Source organism: Globicephala melas, chromosome 13, assembly GCF_963455315.2.
Source record: "Globicephala melas chromosome 13, mGloMel1.2, whole genome shotgun sequence".
Classification (NCBI taxonomy): Eukaryota; Metazoa; Chordata; class Mammalia; order Artiodactyla; family Delphinidae; genus Globicephala; species Globicephala melas.
The window spans coordinates 61,439,575-61,467,562 of record NC_083326.1 but is presented as its reverse complement, the minus strand read 5'-3'; the positions used below and the strand labels follow the sequence as shown (position 1 = coordinate 61,467,562).

At 47.4% G+C, this 27,988-nt stretch overlaps 1 protein-coding gene across 3 annotated transcripts; it reads left to right on the top strand.

Annotated features, from left to right (window-relative positions):
* Positions 1–39: 39 nt before the first annotated feature.
* AFG3L2 (AFG3 like matrix AAA peptidase subunit 2) lies at positions 40–27,759 on the top strand. 3 transcript variants are annotated; one of them, XM_030836557.3, is made up of 17 exons: positions 40–261; positions 4,048–4,147; positions 4,896–4,973; positions 6,986–7,092; positions 7,230–7,382; positions 9,389–9,463; positions 12,617–12,738; positions 14,473–14,746; positions 16,372–16,509; positions 17,031–17,184; positions 18,147–18,254; positions 18,348–18,473; positions 19,143–19,253; positions 21,592–21,707; positions 23,077–23,277; positions 24,865–25,059; positions 27,120–27,759. In XM_030836557.3, exons 1-17 carry the CDS (start codon positions 145–147, stop codon positions 27,357–27,359), a joined length of 2,415 nt encoding a protein of 804 aa, XP_030692417.1. In that variant the 5' UTR covers positions 40–144; the 3' UTR covers positions 27,360–27,759. The 3 variants fall into 3 exon arrangements, with proteins under 3 accessions (XP_030692417.1, XP_030692416.1, XP_030692421.2); XM_030836556.3 differs by having other exon boundaries at positions 41–261; positions 12,614–12,738; XM_030836561.3 differs by lacking the exon at positions 40–261 and having other exon boundaries at positions 4,107–4,147; positions 4,896–4,972; positions 6,984–7,092; positions 12,614–12,738.
* The last annotated feature ends 229 nt before the right edge of the window (positions 27,760–27,988 follow it).

Genomic DNA, 27,988 nt, shown 5'->3' with positions numbered 1-27,988 from the left:
GCGCCAGGGCGGGGCGGGGCGCGAGCAGACGCAGAAGAGCGTGGGGTGGCTGGCGAGCAGTCCAGTGGCCTCAGCTCCGAGAGTGCACGGCCGTTTGCGGCCGATCGCTCGTCAGCGCCCGGCCCGAGGCACGCGCCGGCGGCCATGGCGCACCGGTGCCTGCTGCTGTGGGGCCGGGGCGCCTGCCGGCCCCGCGGGCTGCCCCCGATGCTCGTGCCTGGCGGCCGCGCGGGCCCCACCGAACGGCTCTGCCTGCGGACGGTGAGTCCGGTGCCCCTGGCCCGCTTCCGGCCGGCGACCCGCTTCCGGCCCGGCGCCGGGAGTCAAGGTCACGGGCTCTGCTCTCGCCGTGGGTCCCCGGCCCGGTTGGAGACGGACCTCGGAGCGGCGGGGCTGCCCTGGGCCCGGGAGGCCTGCGGAGCGGAGCGCGTCGGGAGCCGGCGGCGAGGGCTCGGGGGTGGGGCTGTCGCCGCCCGGCGGACACGACGCCTAATAACCGGGGTCGTTAACGGTGTCCCCCCCAGAGGGGCTCTGCTTTGCCGTCGTCAGGGCCGGGCTCCCAGAGCCGATGTCGGCTGTGCCCGCGGCGGACCCGCCTCGCGCAGGTTGACCACGACTGCGCACGGAGCCCCGGGGGTGGTGGGCGAGGCCTGGGGTCAGTCGCCAGATGCCCTGGAGGAAGTGTTCTCAGTCTTTCCACAGAAAGGGCAGTGATACACCTGCATTCCTGATGTTTCCTCCTCGGAGACCCCTTGCCAGCCAGGGTTATTCGTCTTAGTCTCTTACTCAGAATGGCTGTGCACTAGGCCTTTTTTCCGTTTCTTGCATTACATCCATTTCCCCGTCTTACCTTCCTCGGTTCCTCTTTTGTCCCTTGTGAATATTGGACTCAGACATGTAATAAGCAGGTAGGGATGTGCCTTGTGAGTTTGCAGGTTTTTTTGTCAGGAATCTTATCTAAAAGGCCTTTCTTTCGAGTGGCCCTATAGTTTCCGTGAATCTTCGATGCTGAGGTTTAAGGAAGTCTCCTGCTTGTGTAGGTCGGTGCCACATATTCCCTGGTACTGCCCTGAAGATCTGGGTGGGGACGCCAGGTAGTGACTGTAATGACAGTAATGACTCTGCTACCTGCAAGGGATGCTGAGAGGACAGATTTTCCTCTGCGTTTGTCCATCTGTTAAAAGTCTGTTCTCACAGTGAGGTTCCTGGGGAAAAGATTTTGATGTGTGGTCTCAGGTATAATCCTCAAAGGATTGAAACTGATGCTTCACAACTAAAAAGTACTCACATCATCAGACATAAAACCTAATTCTCTAAATTGGGGTCCTCTGTACTTAAATTTTGCAAATTCATAATCTTTTATATGTATTATTCTTTGAATGGGCTTAGATTAGATAGAGGAAAAAAATTTAATTGATGGTTCTTTTGTAGAAAATAATCTCATTATTAAATACAGTCACGGGGGTTATTGCTAGAGGTATTCCAGGTCAGTGCAATTTGAAGAGAGCCTAAAGGGGGCTGATTTTTCAGCAAGCTAATAATGTTTATGGAGCACATACCGTGTACCCATTTCTGTACTTTATTGTGATACAAAGACTTGCTTAATATGGTGTTAATAAAGAACCTTGCTCTCAAGTAGCTTTCAGAATGATTGGAAATGATAATGTAAACCTGGGTATTGCCACACAATTTTAAAGGTGCTTTTCCTTATATTATCACATTTGACCCTCACAGTAGTATCCCTGGGCATTCGTCGTTTTCTCCCACTGCAGGTACATGACTGTGAGTCTCCTAATATCATGAGATATGTTGAAGATCATCATGCAAAAAATCAGATTTCCAGCTTAACCAAAATTAAAAGTTTTGACACTGTTTGCCTGGTGAACTGTGAGTCTTTCAAATTCTAGGCTAGGTGCCACTTCCCTGTGACATGCCTAGGTCCCTTAAACATGTACCCACTTCCTTCTCTGTGCCACCTCTGTACCTTTCTACTTAAGGTTTTGTATTGTTGCACGTGCGGTACCGTCCTGTAATTGATTTGTTCCCAGGACTCTTCCTTACTCTTCCGAGTTTCTTCGAGGCAGCACTGGTTCTGGTCCCCCTGTGGGCTCCCCACTGCTTGGCAGCACCTGGCCTGGAGCAGATATTCAGTGACTTGTTGCCCTGTCCAGCTTGGATAACAGGTCTTTTCAATCCACACCCGTAATGGATTTGGCATTGGAAAATATTTATTCACATATGACACACTCTTATCCATTATCAGTGGTTATTTCTTGGGCCAAGTGTTCCCAGCCGTCAGGGAGGGCCCAACATAACAGAAGCTCCAAGTTCTCTCAGACCAGCATTGCTGTCTACCAAGAACCGTATCAGTGTTTCTGTCCTACTTTGCTATTAATTGTGTAATAATTTGGAATTAAATCAGCTCATTCTTTTTTGGTTTTTAGTTGATTATTTAATCCAGATACCATAAAATCCACCGTTTTCAAGTGTACTGTTGGGTGGTTTTTAGTATATTCATAAGTTTGTGCAACCATTACCATTATCTAATTCCAGAACATTTTCATCACTCAAAAAGAAGCCCTATAACCAGTAGCAGTCACGCCCCATTTCTCCCCAACCATTCCTCCAGCCCCAGGCAACTACTAATCTACAGTCTCTGTGGATTTGCCTATTTTGGACATTTCATATAAATGGAATCATGTAATATGTGACCTTTTGTGTCTGGTTTCTTTAACTTAGCATAATGTTTTCAAGGTTTCATGGTAGCATGTATCAGTACTTCATTCCTTTTTTATGGCTGAATAAAATTCCATTGTGTGCATATACCACGTTTTTGTCTGTTCATCATCAGTTGATGGACATTTGGGTTGTTTCCACTTTTTGGCTATTATGAATAATGCTACTATGAACATTCATGTACAAGGTATTGTGTGGACGTCTGTTTTCAATTTTCTTGAGTAGGAGTGGATTTGCTGGATCATGTGGTAACTGAACTCTACGTTTAACATTTTGAGAATGCCAAACTTTCCCAAAGTGGCTGTACCCGTCACCCCAGCAGTGCACAAGGGTTCCAATTTCTGCAGATCCTCACCAACACTTGTAATTGTCTCTCTTTTTTATTATGGCCACACTTGTGGATGTGAAGTGATTTTATATGGTTTTGTGGTATTTTATTTTTCTCATAAGACCATAAAGGAGGCAAGTTAGGATGGATACTAATGTGGATGAACTTCACTTTAAACATTCTCACCTGTATGTAAAAGCTTGTCCTAAAAAATGGTGGTGAATTTTCACTTTTCAGAAGGATAGAATTACTTGAACTTTTCCACTGCCAAATTTAGATATAGCCCCTCAGTGGACCTTGCCGTTGATTGCTTTTAATTGTGCACCTAAATTTAATAAGGAGCTTGTTCAGTTTGTTTACATTATACTCTGACTTATATAGGTAGTGTTTACAAACAATTTTTAGCAACATGTTATTTAAAGCAGAGATATATCTGTAAAGGGACTTGTCAGGATGACAGTATATCAAATACCTTTAGCAAATGTTACTAGTACAAGGACTATCAGTGACATTGGACCATAACTTTCTTGTCTTTGAACACAGATAAATTTTGTATTGTGTTCACAAGCAGCATTGTTCTGTAATTTCAGGTAAATGACCTTGTAGTGTGATAGACCCTGCAAGTGAGGCAGCCGATGTTCCATGTCGGAGTTTGCCTTTTGAATGCTACAAATTAAGTAAACAATGCCAGAGTGAATGTGTTGGTAGAGAATCGTAATCGGGCTGCAGCTCTTAATTAGGTGTGATTTGAAGTACTCTCGTTTTCTGGGCGAAGTGTGTATCTCCTAGTTCTTGCTGGACTAGAGCGGCCCAGGGCTGGACAACCCTAGTCCTCCCTCGGTGGGGGGGCCGTTCTATGCTAGTCTGTAACTGCCTGTTGCAGGGAGAAGCATTTCATCCACTTGGTGGTATTAGGAAATGAAGCTCTTTTCATTCTTACTTTGATGTAACCTTCATGCTTTTATTTATATGTTGTGTTGCAGCTTTATCGATATGCTACAACTGAAGCAAAAACCAGCGGAAGTTCTCTTCTGACAGATGTGATTGCTGCTTATCAGAGATTCTGTTCTCGGCCTCCAAAAGGTAAACATTCAGATGTGACTGTGACGGTGGACAGTCTTGTGACAGAGACTCGCTGTCAGCGAGTGTTGACAGGGCAGGTGCAGAGGCGTTGTTTCGGTTGATTCCTAAGTCATGTCTCCTCTTACAACCCACCCCACCTCCTCCTGTGTGATTGCAGTGATGACAGTGTGTCACCTTCAAATGTGGCACCTTTGTCGGTAATGAGGTGGGCAGGCCAGTGAGACCTTTTCCTCTGACTCCTCGGGGTTGTGAGCTGTATTATCTAGACTTTGATTTACTCCCTACACAAGCAATGTTAAACTTCTAGCTTGTGCTTTTTAGTGATGAATCAGCTGCTTTAAAAACAAAGAGCACGGGCTTCCCTGGTGGCGCAGTGGTTGAGAATCTGCCTGCCAATGCAGGGGACACGGGTTCGAGCCCTGCTCTGGGAGGATCCCACATGCCGCGGAGCAACTAGGCCCGTGAGCCACAACTACTGAGCCTGCGCGTCTGGAGCCTATGCTCCGCAACAAGAGAGGCCGCGATAATGAGAGGTCCGCACACCACGATGAAGAGTGGACCCCACTTGCCACAACTAGAGAAAGCCCTCGCACAGAAACGAAGACCCAACACAGCAAAAATTAATTAATTAATTAATAAACTCCTACCCCCAACATCTTCTTTAAAAAACAAAACAAAACAAAGAGCACGTACACAAAACTTGATGAATTTTAGTTTGAGGATATGTATTTTTTTCCTTTTCTAACAGGATTTGAAAAATACTTTCCCAATGGGAAAAATGGAAAAAAAGCTAGTGAACCTAAAGAAGTTATGGGAGAAAAAAAAGGTACCTTTTCAAAAGATTATATTTGAACTTACTGTTTTCCCCTAATATATGATGTTGCTGATAGTTTTCACTGAACAAAGAAAATCTTAAGTCAGTCCTGAAACTGTAGTCTAGGAGCACATATAAAATTCTGTTTCATTTTATCTTAATTTTCTGCTCATATTTCTTGTCATTTTTCAAATTGAATTAATTGGAGGTTACCTTAGAGATATTGGCTGGTCAGTTTCAGTCATATCTAACTGCATATTTAGTAAGTACATTTGGCACATGTTATCAATACATGCAATTTACTTGACGTGTATTGTGAGTGCAGTGTTTTTCAAGTTGTTCCTCAGAGGCTTATCTTCCCTTAGCGACTCAGAGAGGGTTTGTCAGAGCCAGCGGCTTGGGGGCCTGTGTGTGTGCCAGGCCCTGCTCCCCTTTCACGTGTGGTAGCACTTAGCACAGTGCCCGGCACGTGCTGGCATTCAGCTGGCATCGTTTCCTTCTAGGGAAATATAAGGAAAAATAAAATACAGCCTTTGTTTTTAAGTGAACTTGGGTCTCGGAGGGACAAATACATGCTAAGAGAATGTGGATCATGAAAGCCAGGCCAGAGCCGAGGAAGGACCAGTGCTGTGTGGGCTGATGGAGCGCTGGTGACCGGGCGACTTCCTGTTGACCTTGGTTTGGGTCTGATTAATGGTGATTGGTCCACTTTTTAAATATAACCTATTGGGTACCTTTTGCATATATGTTACTTTGTCCTGGAGTACATGGGACATCGTTCAACAACTTTAGAAATGTGCCTCCTCTTTATTTCCCAGGCCTGGGCCTCTTAGGGGTGGGCTTGCCTCTCTGAGACCCTGCCTTACTTGAGATAGGGGTGCGGGAGCTCCCTGTGTGCATCTCGGAGGGGTGAGCACGACAGGAAGCCCAGGCCATGAGGCCCTGCAGGTGACTGGGTGCTGAGGCCTCCTGGCCTGCACAGTGAGGGGGTGGCTTCCCAGGAGTTGAAGATGTCAGAACAGTATTTGTGGGTCTTTGAAAGGATGGAGAAGTGGGGGGAAGGGAGAGTATTAGTGACTGTATTAGTTTCCTAGGGCTGCCAGAACAAAGTTCCACAACTGGGTGTCAGAAGCAACAGTATGTCTCTCAGTTCTGGAGGCTGGATGTCCAAGATCAGTGTGTCGGCAGGCGGCAGGGTTGTTTTCTTCTGAGGGTCGTGAGGGAAAGGTCTGTTCCAGGCCTTCTCCTTGGCTTGTAGACTGCCATCTTCTGCCTGGGTCTCTTCATATCGCCTTTTTTCTGTGCATGTCTGTGTCCAAATGTCCCCTTTTTATAAGAACATTAATCATATTGGGTTAGGACTCACCCATGTGACCTCATTTCAACTTGTGTATTTTGGTGAAGACCCTAAGATCACTGGGGAGTAGGACTCCAGCAAATGAGTTTGGAGGACACAGTTCAACTCATGACAGTGACTAATTTCAGATTCTTACCAACAGATTTTATGGGGATGAAGTGGGTTTTTTGTTGGTAGTGGTGGTTTTGTTTTTGGCCAGTTATCAAAATCATGTCTTTCCTGCAGAAGAAACTGTTAACAGTGTTCACTTCAGGGCTTGGGGCAGGGCAGGGGCACCTACTTTTTACCTTCAGGTGGGAACTCAGGAGCGTGCTCATGTGCACTCAGATCCCAGCTCTGTCACTTGCTCACTGTCACTGAGCACTTCACCAGGTGATCAGCAGGCATGTCAGCCCCTTTCTTATCTGTAAGATGGGCAGAGTCATGTGTCTACTGGTCCTTGGGTAAGTGTGCAGCTCGTGAGACTGTGCGTGTGAAGCGCCAGGAGCCTCCCTGAGGGCTACCCCTCTCTCTCTTAGTCTCAGGCTTCCTCATAGCACTTTGTTCAGTAACTGATCAGTTGCCATGTGTTTTGCAATAAAACTTTATTAAACGGTATTAATGAAAACATTGCTGAGAGATAGGAAATCCTGCCATGCCACTGTACACACTCTCTGTCTGTGAACAGAACTGAAGCCAGCGGCTGCCCCGCGTCCTTCTGGAGGAGGAGTTGGTGGTGGTGGAAAACGAGGTGGGAAGAAAGACGATTCTCACTGGTGGTCCAGGTTCCAGAAGGTTTGATTCCACACTGTGTGGTTGACGTTGGGGCTCTGGGGTGGCATTCATGGCATTGGAAGGAATTTGCATCCAGCACAGTGTAGACCGTGTTGTTACATTGCATGCTTCACAGAAATGTCTCCTTTCTTGCCCAGGGTGACATTCCATGGGATGACAAGGAATTCAGGATGTACTTTCTCTGGACCGCCCTGTTTTGGGGAGGAGTCCTGTTTTACTTCCTGTTCAAGAGCTCCGGGAGAGAAATCACATGGAAGGACTTTGTCAATAACTATCTTTCCAAAGGAGTAGTGAGTATTGTGTGGGCCTGCAGGCTGCAGGGGTTCAAAGGGTGGGGTTCAGATGAGGCCAATAAAATGATAAACAGCCACCAAGTTAGCCAGGCTTGTTCGCCATCAAGTCCCGTGTTGGATTTTTCTAATGCTGGAAAGTACTGCAACCAAGGAACCTGTTTGTTTTGACCCAGCAGTCCCCAAATTTACCACGAACTCCTTTTATTTCTTTTCATGCTAGAGCCTCGCTTTGGAGCCACTGCTCCTGACTGTTGCTCTGGCGTCCCTGTCTGTTCCCATCATTCCTCTTGTGCCCTCGGGTGTCTCTCCTCCCTGCACCTTTCCCAGCCTCTCCCAGCTCCTTTACACCTTCACTGCTTGTAATGTCCTGTGGGCCTGGAAGGTGAATAGGTGAATAGGTGACTCAGTGTTCACAGTGAGAGCCATGGGCTCTGAGTGAAGGCCTGGGCATGAGCTCTGTGCCCCCGGGCTGGGTCTTTGCCCAGTGAGACCCTGTTTCAGCTCATTTAAGATGCTGTGGATTGTAAGGCACATGTTATTTTACATGTTACTAAGAAAGATTGAGTGAGCCACCAGTGAAACTATGTAATACCATCAGTTGTCAACATGCATCAGCAATGTCTGAGAGGTTAAAATACGAAAAATAACCATCTTAGAATCGATGAAGTAAAGTGATAGTAAGAGAACAAGCATTAGGCCTGCTCTGTAACCTTGGGGAAATGATTTAAGCTCTCAATACTGGATTTTTCATCAATGAAATGAATAAAATAAAAATATTAATACTTATAAAATATAAAGAATCTAAAATTATTTTTAAAGGTTGTACAGTAAGGTGAGGATGGAAAAAATGGAAACGATTATCTACTCAGATTTTTGAAGCAAGTGAGGCTCTCACATGTGTGATTCCCAGGTGTCGTGAGGAGCCTGCTTTCTAAGAAGTGATTCCTGTCCTTCGAGTGTGGGGACAGGTCCTGGCTCTGTAGCCACTTCTCCTCCTGACCCGCTGGTTCTCTGCATGCAGTCAGTCTACCGTTGCCCCAGCAGTTTTATGTGGGATAGAGTTCTCTAGTCAGTCCTTTCAAGATGGTGAGCCCCCATTCTGGTTCCTCCTGGAACCTTGCAGGGCTCCCTCACTTCGCATATTGGGCTCGTACCTTCCAGACTTCCTGCCAGAGCAGACTTGACAGCGGCAGGAAACAGGCCCCCCCCGAAAGTGCTCCACTCCACAGCAGCCAGAGGCCTCGGGGTGAGGTGTGTAAGCGATCTTTAGAACCCTGTGTAGTTAGGAGCTTGCAGGAAAATCAAGTTTAAACCATTTTATACCCTAGAGGGGCAGAAATTTAAAAGTCTTTTAATAGCAAGTGAGAACAGTAGTGTTTTGGAGAGCGATTTTGCCCTACAGCCTAGCTGGACTCTGTTTATCTACAGGTACGTATCCCAGGGAAGTTCTTGAAGATGTGTCCAGATGGTATACACAGGAATGTTCACAGCAGCATTGTTTGTGATGGGGGAGCGTTTGAAACAGTCTGAATGTCTATGAACAGGAGAATGGACCAATAACTTGGGGTGTACTTATAAAATGGGGTACCCTGCAGAACTGACATGTCAGCAAGGAAAGACCTTACAAATACAAGGACAGAAGAAAAAGAAAGTTGTAGAAAAGTACATGCCAGATGAGACCATTTTTAAAGTTTAAAAACAGGCAAAAGTGAGTGTCTGTTTAGGGTTGGGTCTCTGTGGCCTGGGACCAAGCCCTGCTTTGGGGTGGCCAGCACCCGCTGCAGAGAACGGCCACCTCTGGGTGACTGGGGGCTTCAGCAGTGTTTGTGATGTTTTCTTTCTCAAGCTGGAGTGGGGAACACGGGGAATCCTTACGTTATCTTCTTTCTTTACTTTATATTCTTTTGTGTGTCTGAAATACAGGCATTTCAGATGAGCTTAAAAGAATATCTCAAGTCTTTGTGTAAATTTATGTTTGAATATTTAACTTCTTAAAATTCCAGGTAGACAGACTGGAAGTCGTCAACAAGCGTTTTGTTCGAGTGACTTTTACACCAGGAAAAACTCCTGTTGATGGGGTAAATGATTTTATTAATTGATGTGAATTAGCTGTAAATTAACTTTTCAGGTGTAAAACTGAAAAGCAAGCATTCCCTCACATTGCGGTAGCCATGTACACTGGCCGCGTCGGAACTGGGCAGCGCAGCAACCAGGATCCTTACTAACAGTGAGGATGTGAACGTTGTGTCCGTAATGTGTGCAGGGGCTGAGCAGTGGTTTTGGGTTTGGTTTGGTTTGGTGATCACGTTGGCTATTCATTTAGAAACCAGTGTGTGAAATCTAGTTTTCAGTATTCCAGTATCTATGATTTTTCAAGACTGAGAAAACAGTTGTTTTATTAAGAAAAAAAATGTTAAAATCTGAATTGCTTATGTCTTAAGACAACTTTTGTCAAATCAGTTTAAGAAGCATTCTGGTCATATCTCTCCCAATTGTTTTGTGATGTTATATTATTTTAATTTCCATTTCTGTTCTTATTTTTAAAAAAACATTTGTATTTCTTGTCCAACCAGTTTGAAATGTGTTCCAGAGACCCCAGAGTGGGTTGAGGGGATTATGGGGGGGAGGGGGGAGGAGGCAGATGAGGTTCCCAGGTGATTCCCAGCCCTCCTGGACCCGACCCCCAGGCCCACTCCTAGCCCCTGGGCATCCTGCGACCTTACAGCTCCCCTAGGGCCAGCCCTCTTCCAGGCTGCATCCCTTCTATCTCAGGATGCCTTCGCTTCACCATTTCGTCATCATCCTGCCTGGATGGGGCAACATTTAAGGAAAACGAGAACTGTTGGTGATCATGTCTCTGATAACGTATCAATAAATATAAGAATATCTGTAACGTCATAGGACTTTCGTATTTCAGTCACTGTTAGGAAAGTTGTTTGAATTGTCTTAATCCCCCCCCATTCTCTTTATCTTATGATGAAATGTTCATTAATAACCATGCTACTTTTTTTTTTCTCAGAACTGTTCCTCAGACTTTTAGTGCTGGGAATTAAATTGGCACTCCCTTTCAAGAGGACAGTTTGGCAGTGTATTTATCAGCAGTTTTGAAAGTACGCATACACCCAGTAATTTTGCTTCAGTAATAATCCTAGGGAAATAATTAGGGATGCATGTAAAGGTGTCTGTGCAAGGATGTACTCCAAAACATTGTTTATAGGGCAAAAAATTAGAACCATATAAACAGGCCCATTAGGCCCCTGGTCAGCAGTAGCGGCTCCTCACGTCCCTCTTTAATCGCCTGCTGGGGCTGCTGGGGCTCGGCTCTCAGTAGGGCTTGCTCCTCCCTGGGGAGCAGTTTTTACACTTAGTACTGGCATGTACGAGCGTTTTCGTATTGAAATTAGTACCATCTTATTTTAAATTACTTTGTATCACTCCTTTATATTACAGTTAAGGTTTTATGTTGATTTCTTTTCAAAATTGTGCGTATTTCAAGATTGTAAAAGGGGTATTTTGAAACCTTGAGAAAACAACATCAAAATTGCTAATAGTGTTTATCTCTGGATATTGAGGTTATGGATGCTTTTTATTTTCATTATGTTTGTGTTTCCTTAGTTTTTTACAGAGAATATGTATTGCCTGTTTAATAAAGACTATTTCAAGCTTTCGGAAATGGGTATAAGATTTTGTGTCCAACTGCTTATGGCATAGTGATATTAATTGCTGTGCTGTGCTGTATAAGCACAGGCTTTGGAGTCTGACACACTTGGCCTCAGATAAGCTCTGCTCTTTACTAGCTCTATGGTCTAACCCCTGGAAGCCTCAGTTTCTTTATCTTTAAAATGGGAGTGACACTAATGCTCTTAGGGCTTAGCTCTCAAATGAGATTGTGTAGGTCAGTGGTGGTTGTCAAACCTCAGTGTGCATAGGAATCACCTGCAGAGCTGGGACCCACCCCAGAGGGTCTCACCTAGGTCTTGTCCCTAGAATTCCGTGCTGCTGGGCCTTGGTCCACCCAACTCTCTGATGTGAGGCATCATTTAGCTTGTTGCCCCATTGGTGGTGGGAGCCAAGTTGGCGAGTGTTCTGTCATTGACACATTTGGGGCCTATAACCACAGGAATCGTGTAGCTTTGTCTGTGAACAACTTACCGAGGACTATCGTTATAGAATATTATACAACTTACTCGCCGTCTTTTGTTTTTAGACACGTGGAGAGAAACACCACAGTGACGGCGCCCACTCAGTAACCCTGGTGGTGGAAGGGTTGCGGGGACATGTTGCTCTTGTCTGTGTACATGTCTCAAGTGTCTGAGGTTTACATGTTTTTTAGGCGTTTGCAGGTTAGAGGAGGAACAAAGTCTTTCGGGGCTGTGCAGTGCAGCTGATGCTTGCCGGGTGCTGGGAAGAGGGGCCAGTGTGTGGGGAAGCTCCAGAGGTGGGAGTGGTTATGTCGGAGAGCCGGTGTGGCCTGCTGGTTATTGTCGCTAGCCCTGGAGCCAGCCTGCCTGGGCTCAGAGCCACCCACTTCCTAGATGTGTAACCGTGGGCGGTGGGGTCACCCCTGTAGTTTTGTCCTCTGTCAAACGGGGACAGTAAATGCCAGCACAGTGGGGAACCCTGTGCTGGTGGGGAGCATCGCCATTGCCTCCAGCCCTTCGGGTGTCCCTCCCTAGGGTCCCAGGAACTCCCAGGTCCAGTGACTGGAGGGTATTTCTGTCCCATTGGGTGGAGCTGCCTCCTGGCGGTCGGTGATAGCACCTCCTTCTGAGGACCCAGGGCGTCGTGGTGCACCTGGGGATGGGAACCATCCCAACACTGAGAAGTGCCATCACTGCCGCAGGCTGGTGTTTAGTTTGGGACCAGGCAGCTAAGAAGTTCCTGAGAAGTGGACAAGAGGAAAAGGATGCTTGTTTGTTTCTGAAAAGGGTTGTCTTTTCAAAGAGAGTTTTCATTTTTCGAGTTTACAATTTTAGGACTGTGGAGGAATGCTGCTATAGAAATGCTTGCTGGTTGAGGCTTGTCAGGGGTTCTCACTGAGTGAAGCTTAGTCACTGCATTGTTAAAACAAGTCTTGTTGTTATTGTTAATATTGTATATTTTTAATTTGTAAATTTGCAGTATTTCTGAAAAATTCTTGGAAAGTTGAACCCTTTGTGAATTGAATCCTTTGTTTCCTCTTCATTCCCCTAACAAAATTAGGATATTTTGTTTTTCTGTCCTTACAGCAGTATGTCTGGTTCAATATTGGCAGTGTGGACACCTTTGAGCGGAATCTGGAAACTTTACAGCAGGAATTGGGCATAGAAGGGGAGAATCGGGTCCCTGTGGTCTACATTGCTGAGAGTGATGGGTAAGAAGCGTGTCTGTGAACACAGGAGGCTGCCTGTGCTCCCTGGGCTCACTGTGTATTCTGTCAGCAGGGGGCAGCGCATCACACTTTATATTCTCAACAGGCCTCTCAGTTCGGCCAGAGTTCTTTTCAACCATTAGTAACTTACTAGTTTGCTGGAGACTGGTTGATTTTCTACATGTTAATGTTTATCTTGATTAAGCAGTAGTTTGGGGTTAATGTCCAATGTACCGTTCTTGAGTAGGAGTTTAGCATAAAGAGCCCATTTGTGTTAAAGAGTGGCATTCCCACCTTTTAACTATCCTTTACATTTATATTTCACAGAGTTTGCAGGATTTTTAAGTAATGCTTCTTCCTCTCTGGTCAGAGCTGCTTCTTCCCTTAAAGGTTATTTGTCTTTAGAAAGGCCACTTCAGGTCTGAGTCTTTCAGGAACAGCTTGTTGATTTCAGGAGTTGCTTGTCTTTGGGCTTATTTGGGAATACATGGCCTTTGAGTGCTCACACACGGACGCCCTGGTAGATCTCCTGGTGGTGACCCCATTTGCATTAAATGCAGAACGCCTACCTTGATTTAGAGTTACGAGTTTGAGAGTGAAAGTAGAAATAAAGCTTAATTTTTTTGTACATGTAAGAGAGCGGAGAAAGGGGTAGCTAGCTTGTTAATTGAGCTGATGGTCTTACTCGGCCTCAGGGACTCTCTTGAGTCTTGGTGTATGTAGACCTGCAATCTACCTGCAGTATTATTAATAGATCCAGCTAGCTGCCGAGATTATTTCACACGTGATGCAATATATCCCTTGGTCCCTGAGGTTATCATATAATTACTTAACTTTATAGGCTGGTCCTGAAACATTACACAAAGTTTTGTTGCACCATTCCTTAAACCTTTATTGTCAGTGTGTTTATTTTTTTTCTCCAGAAATAAACCAAAGAGTAAATTGTTCATGGTTTAAATGCTATAGCAGCATTTAAAATTTTATAGTAGATGAAAAGTTAGAAAGCTAATCCTGGTTTTATTCTTGTTTTGTTTTTTACCTAAACCATGTACCAGGTTTTGACCTAAATTTCTTAGGGTAAGTTAAACTAAATTGCATTATGTTACCCAGTATAAGTATATGTCTGTGCCTGTAGTTGTGTGGAAATTGACTTTATTAAGACAAACAGAAAGCAAAAGGCTGTAAGTCACCCCTGAGCTGCTCCCGCCAGGGCAGGCATGGGTTGGAGGGCACCCCTGCCCCTGGGTCTCTGTGAGCCTGCGCGAGCCGCCCAGAGACAGCTTTCACCACTGTTGCCTTCGCAAGGATTGAATATTTGGAAGACATCTCTTCAGAATAAGTTGATGCATTCCAATAAGAGAACTGGAATTTCTACTCAGGCTAACACCAGAATCATGTTAAAATTGTTAAATGAGCAATTTGAACGAAATTTCTTTGAAATTTTGATGTAGTGATAGTAAATCACAGGTCCGTCCTGTGCATAAATGGTGGTTCTTGAGGTGGGAATAAAGCACCACTGGACAGCGTACGTGTTGAGAACAGGCTTTTCTTTGGTCTTTCTGAGATTCCCCTTCAGTGATACTGACACACTAAGAGTCTCCTTGTGCCTCAGATGTACCCGGATAGCCCGGTGTTGCACAGGCAGAAACCGTGTGCAGTTACGGGGTGGCGGGTCCCTCGCAGGGCAGCCGAGCCAGGGCCGCCCGCCTGAGCGCTGCGCTGTCGTGTGGCCCCCAGCTCCTTCCTGCTGAGCATGCTGCCCACCGTGCTCATCATCACCTTCCTGCTCTACACCATCCGGAGGGGGCCGGCCGGCATCGGCCGCACGGGCCGGGGCATGGGCGGACTCTTCAGTGTCGGAGAAACCACTGCCAAGGTCCTAAAGGACGAGATAGATGTGAAGTTCAAAGATGTGGCGGGCTGCGAGGAGGCCAAGCTAGAGATAATGGAATTTGTGAATTTCCTGAAAAACCCAAAGCAGTATCAAGACCTAGGAGCAAAAATCCCAAAGGTAAAATGAACTTTCAGAAGACGGTTTTCAGCTCATTAACCCAAAAATCTTCTGAAGTATTTCTTGATCTCTGAAGTTACAATTTTATGGAGTTTGATTACTTATAAAGTAGCTCTTTTTCTCTCCTTCCTCCATCTTAACTTACTAGTCTCCATTTAACTTGCGCGTCTCTTCAGGTCGGCTGTCCTGCGTGGATGTGTCTGCTTGCAGGTAGCGTGTGTTCCCGAGAAAATGTGTGTCCTCTCCCCTTGGTTTGCTTCCTTCTCCCTCCAGGGCAACTTAGACACCCCTCTCTCAGCAGCCCCCAGCACATTGCCTCTGCTGTGACCTCGCTATCCCTCTCTCAGCACCATGAGCAGGCCTGGCTTGGAACTCAGGTTCGTGGCCCAGGACTCCGTGGAGGACAGACCTTCCCCCGCCCACTGCGTGCCACGGGTAGCCTTGCCCATCTTTGTGTCGCTAAGGCCAGGCTCAGGCATTAAGTAAATGAAGAGAAAATGTTTAACTAATTCTTTTAAAAACCCGTTAATAAAGTTTACTTTAAAGGAGTCCTTTGTAAAGGGAATCATCATTTTCTTGATTTCATGTCCTGCCTGCCTCCATGGATAAAAAGTCACATTTTATAGTTTTATAATTTGCTATACTTGCCTACCTGTTCACATCATACTTAGGCATCTCCACGACTTAAGTAATTACAGTGTTTGAGCAAACAGTATTCTTTTTAAGTTCATCATTGGTTATTAGATTTTTACTTCATTTGTGAAATTTAAAGGAAAGAAAATAAGCACAATGTAAGTTGGAAGTGTGATATTTGTGTCTCCTTGAATTATTGAAGTAAACATCAGGCAGTTTATTAGTAGATTCCCAGCTTAAGTCACCCTTTATATACTGTTAGGTCTAAAAAGCAACACTAAAAATCTTAAAAAGTAAGAGAAGTATTTCAAATTTCACATTCTTACCAAGTTTTTTTTTTTTTTTTTTTTTTAAGGAGGCAACTTTAGTGAAGAAGGCCATCAGCCCAGCTTTTATTTATTTAGTTAGTTATTTATGGCTGTGTTGGGTCCTCGTTTCTGTGCGAGGGCTTTCTCTAGTTGCAGCAAGCGGGGGCCACTCTTCATCGCGGTGCGCGGGCCTCTCACTATCGTGGCCTCTCTTGTTGCGGAGCACAGGCTCCAGACGCGCAGGCTCAGTAGTTGTGGCTCACGGGCCCAGTTGCTCCGCGGCATATGGGATCTTCCCAGACCAGGGCTCGAACCCGTGTCCCCTGCATTGGCAGGCAGATTCTCAACCACTGCGCCACCAGGGAAGCCCCCCAAGTTTTTTAAAACAGTATAGTCTCTAATAGTCTTTTCCTTTCTCTTCTCACTAATATAATTACTTTCTCTATGTTTCTCTAATATTTCTTATATATTTCTCTATATTTCTCATATAATTTTTTTTCTTCTTACTAATGTTATTAATATTCTTACTAATATAATTACTATCATTGTTCACATGTTTAAGAAATATTTAGTGTATATCACTAAAATTTGTAGACAGATTTATACCTTGGAATTATTTATGGATATGTAATTTATTTCTCTGAAATTCTAGTCAAATGTACTTTCTCTTTTTTGTATCTGAAGGGTGCCATTCTCACCGGTCCTCCAGGCACTGGGAAGACACTGCTGGCGAAGGCCACAGCCGGAGAAGCCAACGTCCCTTTCATCACCGTTAGTGGATCTGAGTTCTTGGAGATGTTTGTCGGTGTGGGTCCAGCTAGAGTAAGTCTCACCTCACACTGTATTAACTCAGCAGGTCAGAAGGTGGGCGCAGGGCCCCCGCTGCCATGGTCTGAGGGTGGGGCGACAGCTGGCTGGGCTCGGGAGGGTCATGCCTCTGCTGTGTGTACACGTCGCTGGGTCTTTGAGTAAGTGTCTGCTGTTACTGTTTGCCTCGGGCGTGAAGGGAGCCCAGGGTGGTTGGACTTGTAAACTGAATACAAACTTTACAACTCTACCTGTTACCTTTTAGTAGGATAAAGATATGTAGTGTCAGTTTGCTGGTGTTCGTGCTTCTTACATAACAATAACTGATGAGCTTTTAGAAATAATATTTGCTCACCTTACATAAGTTTCCCACCGTTTGCCATGTGACTTCTTTGCTGCTTGTAACTTTTTAAATTTGTATTGTACAGTGAGTGACACAGGATGGCCTTCCTGGGGGACAGGAAGCTTTATGTCTGTTTTATTGGGAGGATAGCACTCACTTGTCAAGTGACTCCAGTGCTTACATTTTCATCCAGGTCCGTGACTTATTTGCCCTTGCTCGGAAGAATGCCCCTTGCATCCTCTTCATCGATGAAATAGATGCTGTGGGAAGGAAGAGAGGAAGGGGCAACTTCGGGGGGCAGAGTGAGCAGGAGAATACCCTCAACCAGCTGCTGGTGGAAATGGATGGTGAATGTTCAAGTCTTTTGTGTTTTGAACTGTGCTTTCTAATTGTTCTTCATGTTTCTAAAATGAGAGTCCTGTGCTGATACAGAGAGCAAAGAGAGATTCTCTAAAATAAACAACCCCTATCGAAGGGCTCTTTTATTCCAGTACAGGTAATAGCAAAAGAGTCTTGCCTGGCAGCCTGCTGTAACTTAATACTGGTGTTAAGATGGCATTTGTACCTGGTGCCAAATAAAAGAAAAACTGGTGAAATGCTTCACTAAAGAATCATAATCTCATTCTCAAACCATTTATGATTCTGAAGGATCAGGAAAATCCATGCGTTAGCAAGTGCGAATTTGGCAGATTTTGAGCGGGTCTGCGTTCCTGGGCCGGGTATGGGAGCCAGACTGAGGAGGTGGGGCTGCTCCTCGGCTCTGCGGAACCCCGTGCACAGCGGAAACTACCCTGGGGGAACGGGCCAGGCTCCTTCAGCGCCAGGGTCCTGGGGGTGACGGCTCTGTGGCCACGGCATTGCCGTTTGAGAAATGGCCAGTCAGACGAGCAGGCTGAGCCTGCAGAAGAGGTTGGAGGTGGGGTGGTGCCTGCCTTCAGATACGCAGTGAGTGGTCCCTGTGGCCCAGGGAGTTCAGACACTTCCTTTGCAAGTTTAACCTTACTGATTTTTTAAAACTTTCTAAAGTTGACAACGTAATCTACATTTCTAGTTACATAAATTTAAATCTTTGGTAATTTGTCTTTAGTAATTGATCCTTAAATCTTTAAGTCTTGTACTGTATATGACTTAATCATTAAGGACAAGATGAATAGTAAGAAAAATCATTAAGTTTGTGACTTAAAAAATCACTAGATAATAAATAGAAAACTAAAGTGGTGTGTCTCGTGCTCATACGTTCTGGACAGGCATGCTGTCACCTTCCTCCTCACGGCATTTAACAATGGTGATGCCTTTGTTCTATTTCCAGGCTTTAACACAACGACGAACGTGGTCATTTTGGCGGGCACCAACCGACCAGATATCCTGGACCCTGCACTGATGAGGCCGGGGCGCTTCGACAGGCAGATCTTTATCGGTGAGATGGTTTTCCCTGGATTCAGGCCAGTTCTTGTGGGGAGGGGTGCAACTGTTTCACTGTTTTTTTTTTCCTTAAAAATAATTTCTCAAGGACCGCCGGACATAAAAGGAAGAGCCTCTATTTTCAAAGTTCACCTCCGACCACTGAAACTGGACAGCACCCTGGAAAAGGAGAAGCTGGCAAGAAGACTCGCATCCTTGACCCCGGGGTTTTCAGGTGGGTGAGCACGACCTGCTGTAGTGTCTACAGGATGTGACCCTTCCTTTCTTGTTCCCTCTCTCCCTTCTTCCAAACTTAACATGAAATAGTAGGGACCATCTATCTACAGCCTGAGAAGGCTATATACACGGGCACAGGCACCTTCAATGTCCCAGGAGCCTGACTTTTTAATATTTTTTGTTGTGCACATACATTGTGTTATGGCCTATTTGCGTCCCTATATACTTTCTCTGTAAGGTTAGTTTACAGAGACCTAAGGATCTAGGAAGTTTTTGGCAAGCTTCTCATGTTTAACTTTCGTTGTTTAACTGAATGCATTAGGTCATTTTAATGCCTATGTATTTCATTATATTTCAGCAGATTGCCCAATATCCGCTTAAGTCACTTTCCCAACAGAGATGGTGGAACTAAGTTGATGGGCATTTTAAAGTGCTGTCTTAGTTTGCTGTCATTGCACAGTCTCTAAAGGTGGAGGGCTGCCTGTGGGCATCTGTCTACTACTGATACTTGCAGCGTGCATTTCAGGGGCCGGGTTGTGCCAGGCAGGACTGAGCGCTACTGACTGCTGCTGGTGGACGGTTGGCCCGGGTTCCCTTCTTCACAATGTGTGACCAGTGAGCTCAGGTGTATTTGGCAGGTGAGCCGTTGTGTGTGTCCCTTTCACAGGAGCCGATGTTGCCAACGTCTGCAATGAAGCTGCTTTGATCGCTGCGAGACACCTTTCAGATTCCATAAATCAGAAACACTTCGAACAAGCAATTGAACGAGTAATTGGCGGTAAGGCAGCTGGTGGGACCCACGACCAAGGGCGGATGGCGTGAGTTTGAGGCCAGGGCATGTATCTGCCCAGACCTGGGGCTCAACGGCACCCTGTCGGATGGGTCTGAGACGCCACCCTCATGCTGCACGGGCGGCAAGCAGGGAGGTGTCCTCCCCTGAATTATAGCAATCTAGTTTTTCTAAAACACTCACAACCTCCCTGTTCCCCAAAATTTCATCGCATGAGTTAAATGTGCTCTAAGCTAGATATAGGTGATGGGTGAACAGCTGTAACAACTGCTTGACCGGGAAATGCTCACCTGTCGAGCAGGGTTGGCCAGTGATGTGTTTTCCTTGCTTTCTAGAGAGCTTATCGTTAATACTGTTAAAAAGATAACTAGCAGTTCGAGAACTTGGGCATTCAGAGGAGGGAATGGCACAGCGCTGTGCTCCAGACACAGACATGCAGTTCTCATGCCCCCAAAGCACAAGAACCCCCGGCTTGTCACAGGATTTCCCTGTGACAAGGAATGGCCAGGCAGGCTCCACGGAAGAGCGGGGTTTAAACTGGGCTCAGGAGGAGGGGATGTGGTGTGAACGAGGGTGAGCGGAGGAGCAGTCATGGCCTGTGCCTCAGGGAGGGAGGTGAGTTGCTCAGACTCCTTCCTGTGGGAGGGAAGACAAAGTGGAGAGAGGTGTTGAAGCCTAGATTTTAGCAAGCCTTGAGTGTTAAGCTTAAGAGCTTTTTTTATGTTGTTTTACGGCCAGTATTGTACTAACACGAGTTTTCCTGAGCCACTGAGTAACGGGATAGTCAGTGATAGCTCAGGAAGATGCATCTTTGAAGAAGGGGCGCATCTGGAGGCAGAGCCCCTACTGGTCCTTAATGTGTGGTAGCGGACGTGAGCGTGGGAGCCCCATGGCCACAGGTGGGAAGGGCGTCCTCGGGGCTGCTGGTTTGGTGGGAAGTGAGCCGGGGCGGGATGTCCCCGTGAGGTCCTGCGCGTGGCCGTGGTTCCCGTGGTGCGGGGTGGGTGAGGGCACGGGCCACACAGCCGACAGCCGAGGGGGAAACGGCTGTCAGCAGACTTTCCGAAGCTTGTTTTGTGCCACAGGCCTGGCAGGCTCATTAGCAGGTGAGACAAGGAGTAGGTGCCACTGCAGGGGGGCCGGGGGGGCAGTTGTAGCGGTGCCGAGTGAGTGACTGGACCGTTTGAGATTCGTTAGGGAAAAGAAAAAGTCTAAGATGTTAGAGTTGTGAGTGGAATTAAAAGACCTCACTGTAAACACAGGAGAAGACTATTTGTGTTCTTTTAGGTCTGGGGGAAACGGGGGAGGGGGGGTGTTTAGTAGGAAAGTGAGTTTGTGAAAGAGGCCAGGGCGGTGGGTGGGGCGGAGCCTTGGCCCTGAGGGGCACGGACGTGCTCTTCACGCGCTTCACGCTCAGCCGCTGGGGCCAGCACACGCCCTGTGACGGGATCGCGAGCTGAGGAGGGGAAATCCTGTGACAAGCTGGGGATTCTTGTGTTTTGGGGGCATGAGAACTGCGTGTCTGTGTCTGGAGCACAGGGCTGTCCACCTGCCCTCTCCCCACCCACTGGCGGCTCTGCGGCGTGTGCTTGTCCTGGGCCGAGTCCTCAGGAACACAGTTCGCCCTCTTTTCTTTTTCAGTCTCCCAGACTCCGTAACGTGTTACCAGTTGAGAAATTCTCAGATGAGTACCTGGAACACGAGAAAGCTGGTGTCACCTGTGAGCTTTGTATCAGTGCAGACTACAGCCCAGAGGTGCGGGCGAGCTCCGCGTCCGCCTTCATCCAGGCTGGAGCGGGGGTCCTTCAGTTCTGGCAACACGCGGGCCGGCTCGGGGGCACCTCCTCAGGGCTGCTCTGCGGCTGCGGGCTGCTGCCTCTCATGGGCCTGGCTCTCCTCCCACCCTCGTGGGCCTGCCTCCTCGGCCGGTCCTTGTCTCCCCCTACTTGGTGATTCCCGATGCCTAGACTAGGCAGTGAGCTCTTTCCAGATGTCTTCGTTTTCTGTGAATTTTATGTGTCAAATTGACCCTAGTGCTGAATTTTACTTTGCATTTCTGTTTATTTCTCAAAACGAGATATGTGACTTGAGTGGGAGAGTAGGAGAAAGTGGGCCTCGGGTGGGTAGTGAATGCGTTTTGCGGTGGTTGTATATTTTGAAGTTGATGCTTTGCTTTGTTCTGCCCCTGATTGGGAATATTCCATGGTCACAGGCAGCTTGGTCTCTGAGTCACGATTTAGATGAGACGCTGTGTGGTATCGTGTAAATCTCTTTTGATGTCGGTGTCACTAAAGCAGTGGGTTTTGTTTTCTGTTCTGTATGTCAGGCTTAGAGAAAAAAACTCAGGTTCTGCAGCCCGAGGAGAAGAAGACAGTGGCATACCACGAGGCTGGCCACGCAGTTGCCGGCTGGTATCTGGAGCACGCGGACCCCCTCCTGAAGGTGAGGCAGTTGTTGTGGAACAGACGGTGGCCACATTGGGCCACGTGGCAGGAACATCTGCTGATGGTGTTGGGGTGAAGGGGTCACGCAGATGAGTTATAAAGTTTGGAAAGAAAAGTGTGCAGAAGCTGGAGGGGTTCACTCTGGAAAAGCAGTTGCTACCGTGGGTCAGGCTTGGGCGTCTGGGGCTCTCTTGCCCAGGGGGTTTCCCTGACTCCACAGAGAAAAAGGCAAGCCACACACCCTGGAAATACTTGTAGTACGTGTATATGACAGAGGACGTGTACCTGGAATACATGAAGGACTCTTAAAATTCAGTGGTAGGGAAACAAGCAACGCTGTAAAATAATAGGCAAGATATATGCGCATGTACTTCCCGAGAGAAGGAATAGGAATGGGCGCTAGGCGCATGAAGATACCAGATGCCCTAAGTCACCGGGAGGTGTGGGTGGAACCCTGCAGAAGCTCCACATGTCCCGAGGTCAGTCCAGCTGGACCCCATGCCTGCGGGCGGGCACCTGACCCGGGACAGCCACCGTGGAAACCAGCTCGGCAGTTTCTCATAAAGGTGACAAATGCTTCCAATACAACCAAACGGTTCCAGTCCTGTGTGTTTACCCAAGAGAAATAAAAACATGTCCATGGAATACTTTTACTGCTTTATCCGTAATAGCAATAAACCGGAAAGAGCCCCGAAGTCCCTCAAGAAGGAGTGGATGTTTGGTGTGTTTACCCAGTGATTGCTCCGCGGCCATAGAGCTGAGTGCACTGTTAACACAGGCGGCAGTGGGGGTGGGTCTCGGGGACAGTCACACAGACCAGACACGGTGAAGTCCGAACTGTATGAGGCCATTTACGCACAGTTCTAGAAACTGCAACTCATCTGTGGGGGCAGGGGAGGGGATTTCGGGGAGACGAGGAAGATGTTTTGTATTTTGGTTGTGGGAGGAGGCTGTTTGTCAGAACTCACTGAACTGTAACCTGTGACTGGGAGCATTGATTGTAAAAATTAAAGGAATCTACTCAATTGCAACAAGAGGACTAGAAAACTGAAGGCTGCTGGCCCCTCTGCCTCCTGGAAAGCGGGGCAGGCGGGGCCGGCGTCAAGTCTGGAGGGGTCGCCAGTCAGCAGCAGCCCTGTTGTCAGGACTGAACACTTTCAGTTGAGTTTTATAAGAGACAAGAAATACTTTATAGACCTCTCGGGTGAGGTTACCCTAAGAGAAAATGCTCTCCTGGACGGGCCCTCCCACCCAGCTCCTCAAGCCGAGGCTGTGGTGCTTTCCTCTCCAGTGAGTCTCCCTGTGGCTCCACATCAGCCTCCAGTGGCCGCGTCTGTCCTCAGCGCACCGTGTGTTCTCCTTGTCAGGTGTCCATCATCCCTCGGGGCAAAGGGCTGGGCTACGCGCAGTACTTACCCAAGGAGCAGTACCTCTATACCAAAGAGCAGCTCCTGGACAGGATGTGCATGACTCTGGGTGGCCGCGTGTCAGAGGAGATCTTCTTCGGGAGAATCACAACCGGCGCTCAGGACGACTTGCGAAAAGTGACTCAGAGTGCATATGCCCAGGTGAGTGTGGGCGGGGTCGTCTTGCATCCTCACCTGCACTAATGGCTCTGGAACAGCACTGCTGTTTGACTGGTCTAGGCTTTCCAGGCAAGGGTTACTTCTTAAGAGAAATCCATTTTAGAATGATCAAAACTTAGGAAAAGAAACCCTTGTTTTGAGAGTTCGGTCTTTCAGGTTTATTACTAAGAGTGTATAAAGCACATCAGTAGAGTTTACATTCAGTTACAAGCCTGTGGGATCCCGCGTGGACTCCCTGGTACCTGTCCCTTCTGGTCCTTTCTGCTGACAGCAGCCATGCCCCTGTTTCCTTTAAGTTTATCACGGGCGCCTCCATCCCCAGACAAGGTCATTTTGCTGTCGGGGAACTTGATGTCAGTGACTTTCTTTGGGAACTCCTTTTATTCATATGTCAGCTCTTCTGGGCCTGTTACTTTCCCATACCTTTCATTTTTCTTGGGACTTCCCTGGTGGTCCAGTGGTTAAGACTCCAAGCTTCCAATGCAGGGGACGCGGGTTATATCCCTGGTCGGGGAACTAAGATCACATGTGCCGCGCAGCACTGCCAAAAAAAACCAATAATTTTTCTTAGGGCATTTGTTTGTTGGGGTTGTTTGCTCTTGTGTCCTTTCTAGTTTAATCTCCATTTTAAAAATAACTGTAATGTTTTCGTTTTCTATTTCCTGCATTCTAGCACCTCATCTAAATTTTCTGATTCTGACTTAATGTTATTCTTTCTTATTTTCTATCACCTTCCTGATTTCGGTTAGCCTTTTCTGAAGTTGTGGGTAACAGTTTTCATCTGTATTATGGACGTCTCTCCATTCCACTTCCCTTATCTGTGTAGACATTATTCTGCTCCTTTTTTCTCATAACAACTTTGTAAGGGATTTTTCTGTTGCCCACTTTTACATGAAGTTTGTTTTCCTGATCTCTTAGGAAGGAGGTGGATTAAGACAGTTTTTCTAGTTTTACGGTTTTAGAGTTTCCTGCTGTTTTCATAAAGTTTTAAAAAACGTGACTTCCTACTTTCTGATCTGTTCCTGCTCCCCTCTTTTATCTGCGCCTTCTCTTTTCTGGTCAGTTTGGATTTTACTTCCACAGCTTCTTCTTAATGTGGGGTTTTTGTGTGGTTAGTGTGGGGGTCTCATTGGGTGCAGGCTGGGCCCTGTGGACTCAGGGAGAATGCCAACGCCCCTCGCAGGTTTCTGGAGCCCGGGCGGCACGGGAAGAGCCTCTGGGCGGCCTGGGTGGTTCCTCCCATCTGTCGGATGCTCCTTGCCTGTCCTCACCTCCCCCCATGCAGAGCGATTTCAAGCAGGTCTCGTCACCATTGGGGTTTGTCCCTGCCCGTTTGCCGCCTGCCTTGTAGATGTTGCCTGTGGGTCTCTGGTCTTGTCCTCCCAACCTCCATCTACACAGAACACCCTGGTCTACTTGGCCGACTCAAGGCTGCCGTGTCGTTGTTGCGGGTTAAAGAGTAGTACTGCAGTGAGGTGTGTGGATTTCATGTCAGTGGATTTGCTGCCATTTTATAAAAACCTGTGAGCAGAAATGGATGCCCACCACTAGTCACGCATTCTTTTTCAGATTGTTCAGTTCGGCATGAATGAAAAGGTTGGGCAAATCTCCTTTGACCTCCCCCGTCAGGGGGACATGGTGTTGGAAAAGCCTTACAGCGAAGCCACGGCCAGACTAATAGATGACGAAGTACGAATACTTATCAACGATGCTTACAAGAGGACAGTCGCTCTTCTCACAGAAAAGAAAGCAGATGTGGAGAAGGTGGGTGCCGGCTCCACCAATGATTCTCTGCACGGTTTTGCAGAAAGAGTTGAGACTGATGGCTTGACTGGTTGGTTGGTTTGTAGATGCTGACGTCCCCTGTGCTTGTTAATCCCAGGCTCCTTCCTCCATCCTGATGCTGTGTCTGCTGTCTCTGTGGGGCTGGGGGGATGTGGGAAGAGCAGCAGCGGGCATGATCCCGGCTCCTGGTTCTTAGGAATGTGAGCGCGGGATTAACAAAGTCTGTTCACGACACCAGACACACAGTTGAACCTGCAGTCACCCACCAAGTGCTTCCAAATGCGGAGCCCAGTGGCCTGATTGGGATTGACCACTGCTCTTCACCTCCAGAGTAAAGAGGTAGTGGAACAGCAAACGAAAGAATTAGCCAAACTAGATATGTAGGACCTTTGCTTAATTATGACCTTCCATGAACAAACATTCTTTTTATCTTCCGTTGTTGTGCCTCATTTGATAGCGTTTTCAAAAGGGAGGGAGCCTTTCTAATTCAGTCGGTTTTTTGTATCCAGTAAACTCTTAATTATTCAGAATCCATGCAACCAAACGGAGAATCTTCTGTCTTTTAAATATTCCACACTCTCATGATAAAAGCACAGGTGAAAAGTCTTCTATAAAGGACTGATAGAGAAAAAAGCTATTCTAAGATGATGCTGTCCGATCAGCAGATCTTCAGAGGAGCCCACTGTGAGCTGTGCCGGGCAGAGCCCGAGGTGCCTTTTCACAGAGCGCAGGGTAGGTGGGAGGGGCCTGCAGCAGGGGCTCCGATGGGAGAGGGCAGAGAAGGCTGACATCCACCCTGACGGCTCATCAGGCTACAGTGAACATGGGGAGGAGAGGAGGACTCGCTGTGCGGGGCCCTAGTGAGCGAGGAGGGGGTGCAGAGGGAAGGACAGGGTGTCTGGGGACTCCAGAGCTCTGCGGGAAACACAGCTCTGGAGCTAGAGGCGCCCTTCATGGAGATCTCATCTGGCCCCTGTGTTTTATCGTCAGGAGTACTAAAAGAATCTGGAGTGGAAATGCTTAAAAACTCATCATTAAAGGAGCGAGCGGCAGGGACTTCCCTGGTGGTCCAGTGGTTAAGACTCCGCGCTCCCAACACAGGGGGCCTGGGTTTGATTCCTGATCGGGGAACTAGATCTCGCATGCCGCAACTAAGAGTCCGCACATTATAACTAAGACCCGGTGCAGCCAAAATAAATAAATAAAAATAAATCTTTAAAGAAAAAAGATGCCAAAACTTAAAAAAAATAGAGTGGCAGCAGGGTGCCATCTCCAGGGGGACAGTCAGAGGCCAGTGCAGAGGCAGCCATGGGTGTGTTTTAACTTCCTGAGATGGTGCCGTGGTGGCAGCAGAAGTAGAAAGGCAGTGGTAACAGTGAGCGGGTCTAACGTGACCCTGTTCCCTGTCCTCCTGACACCGTCCCTCACTTCCCCACTCGTAGTTGGCAGGGGTCCCTTTTTCTGTGGCTGTGTGTCATGTCAGTCTTGTGGTTCAGCCACACAGAGACCAGAACTTCGAGATGCATATTTTCACGTTAATCTCCTGCTTCATATTGTGTCTCTGCCTCATTTGTCTTTATTTTTGTCAGCCACCTTTTAAAATTTCCCTGTTTCCACCCTTTCCCCCACCCCCAGTCACTTGCATCACTTCCTCACACTTCCTGGCAGGATTTCTTTCTGCTCTGTAAGCCAGAGGGAGCTCCTTCCCTCTTTGGAAGCAGGTGGGGCCCAGGGACACTGCGTCTGGCTCTCCTCCCCGAGGATGTCCTTCTGCGGTGTCAGGGACAGAGCTCCCCCACTAAGTCCAGGGCACAGTCACAGGCCACATGGATGTACCACACTGTGCAGCCACGCCCTTCGTGGGGACACGTGTTTTTCCAGGACTTTTGCACATCTTATTCTAAAGTGACATGACAGTGAATATCTCTTTTCAGTGGTCCTAAACTGTTTTTTGGAAGGGGGTTGACTGTAAATAGGAGGTGATGAGATTGGAGAGACGTTGCTGGGTGACTGTTTAACCACAGGTGTTCGCATTGCAGGTTGCTCTGCTCCTGTTAGAGAAAGAAGTGTTAGACAAGAACAACATGGTGGAACTCCTGGGCCCCAGACCGTTTGCAGAAAAGTCTACATATGAGGAATTTGTGGAAGGCACCGGCAGCCTGGATGAGGACACCTCGCTGCCTGAGGGCCTGAAGGACTGGAACAGGGAACGGGAGGTCTCAGAGGAGCCCTCGGGCGAGAAGGCCGCCAGCCAGGTCCAGGGTGCTGGCCCTGCGTAGCCAGAGCTGCGCCTTCAGAGCTGTGCTCGGCCTCATGACACAGTGGGAAGTGGGGTGCTTCGTCCGCGGCCTCGGAAGTCACCCGGGTTGCGGGGGAGGGCACGTGCCCCAGCCTCGGGCTCTCCTGGTCTCTGTCCCCGTCAGGTGGGGGTCCTCCTGCTGTCACCTGCTCTTCACTCCCTCCTCCCTTCAGTCTCCCTCTGTGATGGGCTATGAAATTAGGAATATTTTCATTGATTTAATATTTTAAAGATGGAATCCGGGTCACAAGTTGCTGTTTTGTGATGGAATGGTTTTCTACAGAGAGCTGTAACATACTTAAAAATATGAATGTATTGTGTAAATACGGCTTCTTTATGTCAAAAATAAAGTGTAAACACTGCACTTTTTTTCTCCTGAACATACAGTGTCACTGATTATGCTTGGGCTACTTCTCAGAAAACGTAACGGGAAGGAATTGAATGATGTCACTGTTAGGGTCTCAGGTTTGTGGTTCTCTTCAGCTCCCACAAGATGCTCAGGAAGTCTAGATTTGTTCATCCTGGAGGATGAACTCGGGGTGTGAAGTGTGTTGGCCCAAGTGAGTCAGTGAGCCCGTGACAGCACATCCTCACTCGGCTGACCATGAC

Excerpts from the sequence above, each read along its gene's own strand:
- AFG3L2 (XM_030836556.3), top strand. The coding sequence starts at position 145 with ATGGCGCACCGGTGCCTGCTGCTGTGGGGCCGGGGCGCCTGCCGGCCC. Across the intron at positions 262-4,047 it reads AACGGCTCTGCCTGCGGACG|CTTTATCGATATGCTACAAC; the intron begins GTGAGTCCGGTG and ends GTTGTGTTGCAG. Across the intron at positions 9,464-12,613 it reads GAAAAACTCCTGTTGATGGG|CAGTATGTCTGGTTCAATAT; the intron begins GTAAATGATTTT and ends CTGTCCTTACAG.